The sequence below is a fragment of the Ahaetulla prasina genome, chromosome 2 (assembly GCF_028640845.1).
Source record: "Ahaetulla prasina isolate Xishuangbanna chromosome 2, ASM2864084v1, whole genome shotgun sequence".
NCBI lineage: Eukaryota > Metazoa > Chordata > Lepidosauria > Squamata > Colubridae > Ahaetulla > Ahaetulla prasina.
The window spans coordinates 102,664,478-102,678,619 of NC_080540.1; the positions used below are offsets into that span (position 1 = coordinate 102,664,478).

The 14,142-nt window shown below is 35.9% G+C and overlaps 1 protein-coding gene across 1 annotated transcript in view; it reads left to right on the top strand.

The window, feature by feature from the left end:
• LOC131190532 (uncharacterized) overlaps nt 1-14,142 on the top strand; it is a 75,448-nt gene that overhangs the window by 27,058 nt on the left and 34,248 nt on the right. The window contains 2 exon segments of the mRNA XM_058167868.1: nt 643-786; nt 2,672-2,835. Coding sequence (XP_058023851.1) covers nt 643-786; nt 2,672-2,835 — 308 coding nt within the window.

The window sequence follows — 14,142 nt, forward strand, 5'->3', positions numbered from 1 at the left end:
GTGATGGCCTTCGGGAAAAAACTGTTCTTGTGTCTAGTTGTTCTGGTGTGCAGTGCTCTATAGCGTCGTTTTGAGGGTAGGAGTTGAAACAGTTTATGCGAGGGGTCTGTAAATATTTTCACAGCCCTCTTCTTGATTCGTGCAGTATACAGGTCCTCAATGGAAGGCAGGTTGGTAGCAATTATTTTTTCTGCAGTTCTAATTATCCTCTGAAGTCTGTGTTTTTCTTGTTGGGTTGCAGAACCGAACCAGACAGTTATAGAGGTGCAAATGACAGACTCAATAATTCCTCTGTAGAACTGAATCAGCAGCTCCTTGGGCAGTTTGAGCTTACTGAGTTGGCGCAGAAAGAACATTCTTTGTTGTCCTGAGTAGTTACTGAGTAGTTACTGTGGGGATGCTTGTATTTAGATTTCTTCACTGAATAGAGATTAAATTCAGCAACATGGCCACTTTCAATGATCCTAGGGTGATTCCTTTTACATAATGAGAGTATATGAATAAGACGAATCCTTATAGAACCTTATCACGTATTGGACTCAGAATTTGGTTGCTTCATTGCATAACTTTCTTTGGAGAATTGTTGAATATTTTTGAGTATATTATTATGTTGACTAATATGATTTGTGATTCTTTTTATAGAATGTTCCCTTGGTTACTATGGCAATAACTGTGGCTTTCATTGTAAGAAATGCCATGGAGGATTCAAATGTAATTCAATAACTGGAAAATGCCCAGAAAGATTGTACTGCCATGGTCAATTCAAAGGTGAACTGTGTGAATTAGGTACAGTAGTAATATGGTCATCTTCATTTAAATTATTTCTTATTTTTTTCTGAATATAGCATAGATTCAAATGGCATGTACATTGCTTGTAATGAAGGAAACAATCTGTTGGTAACTTTAAATCCTTGGTTAAATCACAGAAAGTAAACAGTTTAATTTTTTTATAAATGAACATCATAAAGCTGATTTTAGTTGAGTTTTATATATCAAAGATTACAATGCATTACAGAATCCAAGGGAATATCTTAAATAGTTATACATGTAGTTATTCATGTTATATATGTAGTATACATGTGTTTTGTGTCAGTTGTGCCCCGTTACCCCCAGTACTCCCCATGTTTTAAAAGAAATTTAGTTTTTGTTCATCGTATGTTTTGTGAAATGATGCAGCTGATGGATAGATTAATTGAGCCTTTATAATCGCTATATATGTAAGTCTACGTATGTAGCCTATGTAAAATATAGAAGGTGCACATTTCAAAAGAAATCAGAATATCATTATTAGTCATGAATCCATTCACACATATATACAGGGTTGGCTTTCCAAGCCGAAGTCTTTGCATGGAATTAGTCTTTAAATCTGAAGAATTTTCTGGCTTTGGCATTAGACTGTGATCATAATTAGGTATAATAGGTATGGCTTTAAGGTAAGAAAAACTATCATACCAATAGAATGAATTTTATTAGAAGAACACTGGAAAAAATAATATTAATCAGATGTGCATAGTAATGTAAAGTAAAAAGTTATGTTAAAGAAATATACTTTTCTATAACTTCTGTACAATTGAAAGGAATTTTTCCTGTGAATTTTAGATAGTCATATTATCTGTAACAGCTGTAATTTTAAATTGAGTACAATGAACAGTTAAGATCCCAGGAAATGCTGCAGCTTGTAGTTTGCATAGCTGTATTTCTTCAGTCTTTTAAGGTTATTTAAAATAGTGTTTTATAAAAGAATACTGGGAAAATGAAGAGGACAACTTTGGATATTTAGTTTAGTGTTAAATTCTTTTAAAGTCTATTCCAATTTGTCTGGATTCTCTTTTTGCCTACTGATATAACCCTATTCAGGGATAATTAAGTCATAAATATATCCATAAATAAAAATGGAAACACTATGTCTTATTTCCATTATTCAGCTTCTGTTAATCATTTAATATTCCCCTGAGCGGCCTATTCTTCTAACTAAAAATTCCTACAGAGATTAAAGAATAAAGTTACGTGGCAAATTAACTTCTCTTTCTGGAAAACTTTGATGTCTGCTTCTGAGCAGCATCCCTCTCTCAGAAATAGGTTCAAGGAGACAGAGTTGAAACAAAATATGCAAGCTGCTTTTAGCAAATCTATCAGAATTTGCTGGTATTTATGTTTAGTAAAGCACACAGATGATTACTCCTCTTGTTATGGATGCATTTACTTCTGCAAATGGCAAAGAATAAACAAAGAGTACAGTAGTCTTGGGATGCCAAACTGGTTCACAACTTTTCCTCACTCGTAATTTTACATAAATAGCTATTTTTTTCCAAGTTCATAAATATATAATTTTAAGAGGAAGGGGGAAGGAGGGAGGGAGGGAGGGAGAAAGAAGCCCCAGTTAACTGCAAGATTCTTTCTCTGTACAGTATATAGATTTGCTTGTAAAATTTTCAATCAGCAAAATTTAGCTGTCTCTGAATTTCATTCAGCTAAATCAAATGTGGGCTTTTAATACTAAATATAATTTGAATATACATTAAAATGTTAAAATCTTGATCAGGAATAAAATTATACATTGTTAATTTTTGCAGACAAAGGCACTGAATATATAACTCACTGAATTTGGTATAGTTTGAACTTGGTATAGTTTTTTAAAATGTTTTTCAAATTTAGTCTGTGTTATTTCCAGGTCTCAAAAATCCAAAATGTCCCCATAATGCACCATGGTGGTATTTTGATGGACATTGCTATTATTTTGAAAAGGAAAAAAAAGGGGACTTTGCCTGGGCAGAAAAACGATGTTCCTACTACAAGGATTCATTTCTTGTCTGGATTTCAAATGAAAAAGAAAAGGTATACTAATTAAGTAGAGATATTATTAGTTTTTAATTTCTTAAATTTCTCTACTGTCACAATTGAGAGTGGTCATAAACCACTTTTGGTCATAAACCACATAAATCAAAACATAAATAAATAAATAACCAGATAAATAAATTTTGGTCATAAACAACATAAATCAAAATCATAAACATCTATGATTAGAATAGTAATACAGACACGATAAAAATAATAAAGAAAATAAAAGATTCATTTTAAAATAACTAGAGCAACATCACAAAACTTCATTCACATCATAGTGTTATCCCATAAAATGGCTCGGGTTAATGCAGTTCTCATAGGTCATTATGATGAATTCTTGCAGAACCATCATGATCAATTCACATTACGTATTTCAGTTAATGTGGTTTTTCTGTTTTGTATTAAATGTGATCATTTTAATACAATCAGAGTATGATTTTGATAATGGTTAAGACACTGGAGGAGGTCTTGTTCTACCTTGCGCACAGAATCAGCTGGGTGACCTTGGGCCAGTCTTTCACAGCCCTAGGAAGGAGGTAATGGCAAAGCATTTCTGAAATCTGGTTACAGAAATTATAGGAACTTGTCCAGACAGTCATCAGAATAGCCATTGACTCAAAGCTGCCCCCCCACCCCCACAGATATGTGGCTAGTCTGAAATAAGGTTGTATTTTTCTGAAGAACCAATATGTGATCTCTATATTATAGTTCATCAATACAAATTTTTGGTTCTGATGAGTAGCAGGAATGGATTCTTTTCTGTGCAGACTCTTATCTAAATGCCATTTTTGTAGTTTATGGGTACTTTATAAAATAAAAGTTAAAACAAATAATATTACCGTAAGAGGTTTTTTTAAAAAAGTTTAAAAAAAATCTAAATTGTAATCTTAAAATAGCGATGGCAAACTTTTAGGTTTGGTGTGTCAAAAATTCAGAAAATCTGTAATTTGAGTGTCTTGGCATGTCACCCCCACCAAGCAAAAGAGAAACAATTTTGTACAACCACCTGCCCCCTTTTAGAATAACAGACTAACACAATAACAGAGTTGGAAGGGACCTTGGAGGTCTTCTAGTCCATCCCCCTGCTCAAGTCTAACCCTATACCACGTCAGACAAATGGTTGTTCAATTTCGTCTTAAAAACCTCCAGTGTTGGAGTACCCAGAACTGGAGGCAAGTTGTTCCACTGATTAATTGTTCTAATTGTCAGAAAATTTCTCCTTAGTTCTAGGTTAGTTCTCTCCTTGATTAGTTTCCATCCATTGCTTCTTGTCCTGCCTTCTGGTGCTTTGGAGAATAGATTGACCCTCTCTACTTTGTGGCAGCTCCTTAGAACACTGCTATCATGTCACCCTTAGTCCTCCTTTTCACTAGTTAGGCATGCCCAATTCCTGCAATCTTTATTCATCATCTAATCATCTTTGTCACTCTTCTCTGCGCTCTTTCTAGAGCCTCAATATCTTTTTTATATTGGGGCGACCAAAGCTGGATTCAATATTCCAAGGGTGGTCTTACCAAGACATTATAAAGTGGTAATAACACTTCATGTGATCTTGATTCTATCTCTCTATTAATGTAGCCTAGGACTGTGTTGGCTTTTTTGAAAGCTGCAGCATACTGTTGGCTTATATATAAGTGGTTGTCCACTAGGACTACAAGATCTCTCTCACAGTTACTACTCTGAGCCATTTTAAACTTGTGCATTTGGCTTTTTTTGCCTAACTGTAAAACATTATTTTCTTAAATTGAATTTCGTTTTGTTAAATAGGGCCCAGTGCTCAAGTTTGTCAAGATCTTTCTGTATCTTGAGCCTTTCTTTTGGATTGTTGGCTATTTTGCTGGCTTGGTATCATCTGCAAATTTGTTTATTTTCCCCTCATCTAAGTCATTGTTGAAGATATTGAAGAGTAAGATAGAGCCTTGGGGCACCCCACTGCATACTTCCCTCCTTGTAGATGCAGTTCCATTAAGAACTACATACCCTGAACACTGGCACTTGGCCACAGCATTGAGACTGGGTCTGAAGATGAGGCCCGGGCCTCAGCTTTAGCCCTAATGCCACTACTGCCACTCTAAAGGCTGCCTCACGCCATTCCCCTGGGCATACAAGACTTGGGAATCCCATGGCCCTAGCATTCCCCAGGATTCACATGTGTTGATTACTTTCAGGTAGTGTTCTCTTTCTGTTGGCAAGCCCATGCAGCCTATCCAAGGCTCCCCCATGTTGTATGAAGCCTTTGTTCTTGAAATGGCTTAAAAAATCTGGTCTGTGGCCTCTGGATATTTTGGGGAATTGGTTTTTCTGAATGGTGGCATATCACCCAAAATGTCATGGCGGGCCACCTTTACCATAGGTTCAGCATCGTTGTCTTAAAGGAACTGTTCAAACTCTTTTAAAAATTGAATAATAAAAGTTAATTCCATTTCTTATTCAAATGTTAAAACAAATAATGACTATGTTCCTCACAGTTTCACTTCCATCAAGTCACATTATAAAAGGTAAAGGTTCCCCTCGCACATATGTGCTAGTCATTCCCGACTCTAGGGAGCGATGCTCATCTCCATTTCAAAGCCAAAGAGCCAGCACTGTGCAAAGACCTCTCCGTGGTCATGTGGCTGACCTGACTAAATGCCAAAGGCACACGGAATGCTGTTACCTTCTCACCAAAGGTGGCCCCTATCTTTCTACTTGCATTTTTTTCATGCTTTCGAACTGCTAGATTGGCAGAAGCTGGGACAAGTACCGGAACCTAGCCCATTACACGGCACTAGGGATTCGAACCGCTAAACTGCTGACCTTTTGATCGACAAGCTCAGCATCTTAGCCACTGAACCACTGTGTCCCTAGTCATATTATACATACAGAGAAACAGACAAAGACAAAAAAACTTCCCGATCAGGAAAAGTTTGATGATGGCAGAAGCACCAATAGATCACTGAGTGATTATACCATGATTCTGAGGATTAAAAAAAGAAAACAAAGGATAGCAATAACAGTTAGGAAATGCAACTGTTATGTGCAATATGTATTTGCACACATCTTATTGCTAAAGAGTTTTACCCTGAGAAATTGACTATGTGTCTAGTAAATTAAGGCTAAGCTTTACTTGCACTAGAAAATCATATTTTCACTGGATTTCTGAAGATGTGCCAAACAATTGAATGGTGAGTAAAGAATCCAATCCCTTTATATATTTTTTTTAAAATCAAGATACAGATTATCTGCTAAAGATAATGAAATGATAACAATAATGAAACTGAAAAGAATGTTATTATGGTCATTAACCAGCACATGTACTTTATATTTAATGTAATACTTCTTCCTTAAGAAGGCTCTTATAGAAAGTATATAAAATGTTATTAAAGTAAACCAGATAAAAATGAAGAACTTTAAAAAGGTTGAATCCATTATTATACTGTATTAGTTCCATATGTACAGTATGTATGTATGTCCCATCTTGCAATGAAATGATTCTGGGCAACTGTCAGCATTAAAACATCTAAATCCTAACAGATAAATATCTTCTCCTGGACACTGCCAGCTAGATTCCTTGAATTCCTTTTACTCTCTTGATGATATAGCAATAGCACTTACACTTATATACCACTTCATAGTGGTTTACAGCCCTCTCTAAGCTGTTTACAGAGTCAGCCTATTGCCCCCAAAATTCTGGCTCCTCATTTTACTGACCTCGGAAGGATGGAAGGCTAAGTCAACCTTGAGTCTTGTGAGATTCGAACTGCCAAACTGCTGGCAGCCGGTGATCAGCAGAAATAGGCTGCAGTACTGCATTCTAACCACTGCACCACTGCAGCTCTTATCTTATTATATGATATCATATAATTTTGTTTGTTCCATGTGCAGGTCTTTCTATCTTTTCTTGTGATGTTGAGCGTGTATCTTTCCATGCTTCCCCTATGCCTGAAGAGGAAAGTTTTTGATAGTGTGTGCTACCTGCTCTAACATATCCCAGTGAAACCTCACAAACAATACAAAAGCTAAATTGATTTATATTTATATTTATATAAATATATTTATTCATATGCAGGAGGTAATAATCTTGTTGTGGCCTGCCAGTGGCCAGCAGAGCTGGCAGCAGATTCGGACAGCGAGGATGTTGGGGAGGAACGTGGGCCAGTCCTGGAGTCTGGGGAAGGCTCAGACTATGGCTCTGAGTTGGAGGCAGAGAGAGGGCCAAGGCCATCTGGTAGTTCTTTGCTGCCTCTGGAGTCTCCTGAGTCTGACATCAGTGAGCCAGAAGAATAGCATGATCCTGTTCCCCGTGTGTTCAGGAGACAGGAACAATTAAGAAAAAGGGTTGACTTGGGAGTAAGGCTTGGAGATGATTGGCCCCTCCCATTAGACATAAAAGAGAAACGAGATGTGAGCTTTTGCAGGAAGCAATTAGTTCATCTGGTTGGTAAAAGCTGTGGAAAAGTTCCTTTTGACTCTGTGCTAAGTTTGGCCCTGCCCTGCGTGTGGCAATTAGTTCTCTGGCAGCATTCCAAGGGAGATAAGGTGAGTGTTTGTGAACACTGCCCTGCAAGACTGTTTGATAAGCCTTTCGACTGGGAATGACAATAATTCATAGCTGTCTGAATTAAAAAAGTTTGCTGGGACTAAGTTTGTGCTGTATGTTGTCTAAGTCAGAACAAATTTATCAAAAGCAGTCCTGCTACTGCTCAGGAATGGCTTCAGCTTGGAGTTCAGTCATACCATCTCCCTGCTTTTAAGAAATAACTAAAAACTGTATTTTCTTGATTTAATATTATGTTAATTATTTTGTAATTTACATTTCTATTTTACCATAGATACTTTAATCACATGCTGCACATTTTGTAAGCCATTGGGAATCATTTAATTGTAGCAGGTTGTAAGTTCAATGAACAAATAAAAAAAATCTGCCATAAATCAAATAACTTTTTTGACTAAATTTCAATTTTTCATTCTAACCCTTTTCCATCATCAGTTCTAGGTAACTCATGAAATCTCAAGTAAGGCACTGTTTAAAAATGATTCTTTTTTTTTTTGAAGACATGGCTTGATGCTATGTTGGAAAAGGGGAGCTGGATTGGTTTGCGACAGAAGGAACTTAAATGGGAATTCATTCATGGGAGTGGAAAAATTAATTTGCCAAGTTACACCTGGTAAGCAGTCAATGCCAACTGTTTTATTTCATTCTCTTTCTCTCACACCTATAAACAGATTAAAAGAAAGGAATGAACTTTATAAATAAACACATTTTTTTACAGCATAAAGAAAGATAGAATAGCCATAATAAAAACGTACACCAGGTCTTTAAAAATATATTTACATTTGTTCAATAATAAATTCATTAAACAACTGCCCTAGATAGTTTCTTGGTTTTGTGACTTCACTATGCAGTAGATTTTTCTTCTAGTTGTATTTGTTGCTGCTACTCGAAAGGCAATGAAATTAAGAAATTAAAAGTTACATAGTTGCAACAGTTTAAAAAAAGAAAGGAAGAAAGAATATTCACTGGGAAATCACAACAGAAACAGATTGTGATGTAAATGTCTATGGAGATTCTCATACATCGAGGTCAAGGTTGTCCCAAAGGCCTCTTTTTCAGGAGGCAACTGGACTTTCTTGTTTTTCTTTGAAGACTTTTTGCTTCTCATCCAAGAAGCTTCTTCGTCTCTGACTGGATGGTGGGGAATGGAAGGATTTATATTCCTTGCAGACAGTTGGTCATTCGCATTTTTATAGAGGGTCGTTGAGACCACTTGGAGGTTTATCTATGTCCTCAGGATCAGCTGTGTAGTGCAAATGGGTGTGGCTGCAGGATGTTCCCTGTGTTGTCTGTGTTGTCTGCATTTCAAATAAAAGCACAAATGGTTCCTGTAGTCTTCAATTTTTCTGGAAACTGTTCATATTCCATTGAGATGAACACCCTTTGAGGAATATGAACAGATTTGAGATGCAGAAAACACAGACTCATACCCAACAGCCTGCACCTGTCTTCAACAGTGAAGGGGCACATGTGTGGGGCTCCACACACATTTGCACTACTCAGGTGATCCTGAGGATATAGATAAACCTCCAAGTGGCCACAACAACCCTCTAAAAGAATGCAAATGACCAGCTATCTGCAAGGATTATAAATCCTTCCATTCCCCACCATCCAGTCAAAGCTGAAGAAGCTTCTTGGATGAGAAGCAAAAAGTCTTCAAAGAAAAACAAGGAAGTCCAGTTGCCTCCTGAAAAAAGCACCTTTGAAATTGTATCATGTATCTCACTAAACTATTATTTAATTGTTTCAATCATATGTTTTGAAGAAGCCAGAAATATGTCAGGCTCATTTTTTTCTTTGAAGTTGGAACATTATTGAATTTCAGAAAAGTATAAAATACAAAGAACTAGGGGAAAATATTTTAAAGGGAAAGGAGGGGGGAATTAAGAAAAAGCAAAATTAGGGATGCAGATCAAAGGAGCAAAAGGTATAGAAAAAAGTAATTTCCCATAAACTAATGAATATCCATTAAAATATATTGTGGCATCTATAAAACAAAAAAAAATCTTAAATATTTCTTTTTTTATGATTTTCTGATAAGCCTAATAAGACTTCTTTCTGTTTGCTCTTATCTTAATCATTTGTTCACCGATGCTTAAAAGAGTCAGACATAACTGATAGGGAAACCTTTACCTTTACTTTTTGTTTAAAAGTGCTTCTGTATCTAGTTTTGGCAAGGAGCTTGCCTGTCTTTTCTGGCTTTTTGCTCTGTGCTTATCCTCGAGGAATTTGCTGCTTGTTTTAAATTAGAGATTAAGATGCATCATGCCTTTTTTTTTTCCTCAGAAGATCATGTTTAACTGTACATGACCAGGAAAGGAGAAATTAGCTTGCTAAATTCATAATGAAATCCATGCATTTCCTTTCTAATTTTATAAATCTGGACTCTCAAAAAGATTTATTAACTATGGTTTTCATTACACCACTATTACTAGGCTTTGGACTTTCCCTTCAACGACAAATAGATGTGCTCTAATGATGAAAGGAAGAGGCCTTCAAGCATTGCAATGTACTGAACAGCATTCCTACATATGTAAAACACAAATAGGTATGTAGAAACACAACTGAAACCATACGGTTTAAGGATAAAGATTTTAAACATCCTCTGACCACCATCTTCTGTCCCTGCCTTGGCGTAGTGGTGTGGCAATTCTCACTATTACATCTTCTAAGAGGCATTTCATCTGGCTCTCTTCTCCTAATTCTGATGCACAAGAGAGGACTCCTATAACCTGAGTTACTTTCTATTAATTAAAAAGTAAAAATGGCAAAGTTGTGCCATTTGCTGGCCATAGAGCTTTGACATGGTCCATTAGGTGTCATTCTTTCACCCTTTAGTGACAGACCAGTCTTAACAAGAGATAAACAAAATTAGAATCTAAATAGAAAAGAAAACAGTAAAGAAGATAAAGAGGAAAAAACTACTTAATTTCATGTAAGCGAAATGGAAATCCCCAAGTAACAGTAAAGTACAGTAAAAGACAAACAGAAAATGTGAAATGTAAAACAATATAATGCTTCGCCAGACTATAAGATAGTATCTGCAATCACTTGATCTACGATTCAGATTATGTTATTAGGATATGAATTAATTTAAAAACAATGCCATGTCTTCCTGATTAGCCTGGAAAATAGATGGCTAGGATTCCACACAACTTATGTTGTATAGAAAAAGTAATTTCCCATAAACTAATGAATATCCATTAAAATATATTGTGGCATCTATAAAACAAAAAAAAATCTTAAATATTTCTTTTTTTATGATTTTCTGATAAGCCTAATAAGACTTCTTTCTGTTTGCTCTTATCTTAATCATTTGTTCACCGATGCTTAAAAGAGTCAGACATAACTGATAGGGAAACCTTTACCTTTACTTTTTGTTTAAAAGTGCTTCTGTATCTAGTTTTGGCAAGGAGCTTGCCTGTCTTTTCTGGCTTTTTGCTCTGTGCTTATCCTCGAGGAATTTGCTGCTTGTTTTAAATTAGAGATTAAGATGCATCATGCCTTTTTTTTTTCCTCAGAAGATCATGTTTAACTGTACATGACCAGGAAAGGAGAAATTAGCTTGCTAAATTCATAATGAAATCCATGCATTTCCTTTCTAATTTTATAAATCTGGACTCTCAAAAAGATTTATTAACTATGGTTTTCATTACACCACTATTACTAGGCTTTGGACTTTCCCTTCAACGACAAATAGATGTGCTCTAATGATGAAAGGAAGAGGCCTTCAAGCATTGCAATGTACTGAACAGCATTCCTACATATGTAAAACACAAATAGGTATGTAGAAACACAACTGAAACCATACGGTTTAAGGATAAAGATTTTAAACATCCTCTGACCACCATCTTCTGTCCCTGCCTTGGCGTAGTGGTGTGGCAATTCTCACTATTACATCTTCTAAGAGGCATTTCATCTGGCTCTCTTCTCCTAATTCTGATGCACAAGAGAGGACTCCTATAACCTGAGTTACTTTCTATTAATTAAAAAGTAAAAATGGCAAAGTTGTGCCATTTGCTGGCCATAGAGCTTTGACATGGTCCATTAGGTGTCATTCTTTCACCCTTTAGTGACAGACCAGTCTTAACAAGAGATAAACAAAATTAGAATCTAAATAGAAAAGAAAACAGTAAAGAAGATAAAGAGGAAAAAACTACTTAATTTCATGTAAGCGAAATGGAAATCCCCAAGTAACAGTAAAGTACAGTAAAAGACAAACAGAAAATGTGAAATGTAAAACAATATAATGCTTCGCCAGACTATAAGATAGTATCTGCAATCACTTGATCTACGATTCAGATTATGTTATTAGGATATGAATTAATTTAAAAACAATGCCATGTCTTCCTGATTAGCCTGGAAAATAGATGGCTAGGATTCCACACAACTTATGTTGTATAGAGAAAAATACTGGTAGTCCTCCACTTACAACAGTTCACTTAGTGGCCATTCAAAGTTTACACTATAACTGAAAAAAGTGATATATGACAGTTTTTCACACTTATAACCATTACAGCAATCCCAATGGTCATGTGATCAAAATTCAGATGCTTGGTAACTGACTCATATTTATGATGGTCACAGTGTCCCCGGAGCCATGTCCACTTCCACAACTTTCTGACAAGCAAAGTCAATGGGGGAGCCAGATTCACTTAATAATCATGTTATTAATTTAACAACTGCAGTGATTCACTTAACAACTGTGGCAGGAAAATTCATTAAATGGGGCAAAATTCACTTAACAAATGTCTCACTAACAATAGAAATTTTGGGCTCAGTTGTGGTCGTAAGTCGAGGACTACCTGTGTAAGCAATATAATTAAAATACTTTTAAAAATGAGTGGGGCAGTCCCTTTCTTTAGTCAATCAACATCTTAGCATTATGAAGAAAAATTGGAGGAGGGGATGTTGTGTGCACCTGTTCTAGCTCCTGAAGGAAACATGGAATACAAATTTATCAAATACTCTTTACCTATTTAGATGGAAATAGTGCTTTGAAATCAACTATGTCATGTTCCTACCTTGTTTTCCTGGGGATATCAGTGGTTTATCACCACTATTAGGGAGTTGGTTGCTGCAATTGAGACATAATAACTTCTTCCTCCATTTATTCTGGAGTTCTGCTTACCCATTTAAGAATAATGTCTCCTGAAAAGAGAGTCTTTGGGACAAATCTGCCTTTTGCTTATAAACAGAAGCATGTGTCTTTAAAATAATCAATAAGGGTATGTCAGAGCTTGCTGGCTCAAGAGGCTGGGACTACATTCATAGCAAGGTACTATTGAGAAGTTTACTATTCATGTGTAGCAATTAAGGAAAGACCATGGAATGTGAGCATTCTTCTATTTGACTATTAAAATATTGTTTCCTATTCCTTTTTTACAGTTACATGTCTAAAACTGTTTAGATTTAGACTAAACAGTCTAAATCTAAATTAGTAAATCTCTGATTCCGTATTGTAGAATTATGCTTTGGCCCAGTGAAGCATCATTGGGGAAATAATTGCTACTGTACTATTTTATAATTTTTTATAATTTTTATGTATTTTATAATTATTTTATAATTTTGTAAATAACAAACTTAAAGACTCGAGATCCATCCCACCCCTAAAAGGACCTAACGGTAAAGAATGCAATGATGAAGCAGTTAAAGTAAACCTCTTTAACACATTCTTCAGCTCAGTCTTTGTAAACAGCAATGGCTCATGCCCCATAGTCCTACCCCTAATGACTACAACAATCTAACACAAATAAATTTTACAGAAGATAATGTTGAAAAGACACTATGTAGACTGAAACCATCTTTATCTATTGGACCTGATGGACTATGTACATACTTCTTAAAAAAGCTTTCCACTGTTATTGAACCCCTAAGCATAATCTTTGAAAAATCTTTCAGGACCAGCTCCCTACCCAACCTATGGTCACTAGCCACGGTCATCCCTATCTTCAAAGAGGAAGACCCCAGCCTAGTCTAAATTACGTGATGCTGCGTCACCTGCAGAATTATGGAATCAATCATCAACCAATCCATTACCTTCCACTTAGAAACAAATAACCTACTCTCTAATAAACAATTTGGTTTCAGAAAAAAAATTATCCTGTAATCTACAACTTCTACACTGCAAAAACATATGGACTACAAATCTTGATCAGGGCAAAGCAATAGATGCAATTTACATATGCTTCTGTAAAGTCTTTGATTCAGTGGTACATGACAAACTACTTCTAAAACTAAAATCCTATGGCATCTCCAGACCCCTCCATAATTGGATAACTGCGTTCCTGTCAAACAGACAGCAAGTGGTCAAAATAGGGAGCACCCTATCAAATCCTGCACCTGTTAATAGCAGTGTCCCCCAAGGAAGCATTCTAGGACCAACACATTTCATACTATACATAAATGACCTTTGTGAGCGTATTATAAGTAACTGCGTTCTCTTCACTGATGATGTTAAACTATTTAACACTAACAACAATGCTGCTACCCTTCAAAAAGACCTTGAATTTGTGTCGGAATGGTCAAAAAATTGGCAACTCCAAATCTCAATGAACAAATGCGCCTACAAGCTAAGTAGACATGACCTTGTAAATAACCCTCACTCTGTCAAGGACCTTGGAATTCTCATATCAAATGATGTTAAGTGCCAAAGCCCACTGTAACAACATCGCCAAAAAGACATTAAGTGTTGTAAATCTAATCTTGTGTAGCTTCTTCTCCAGTAATATTACACTACTAACTAGAGCATACAAAACATTTGCTAG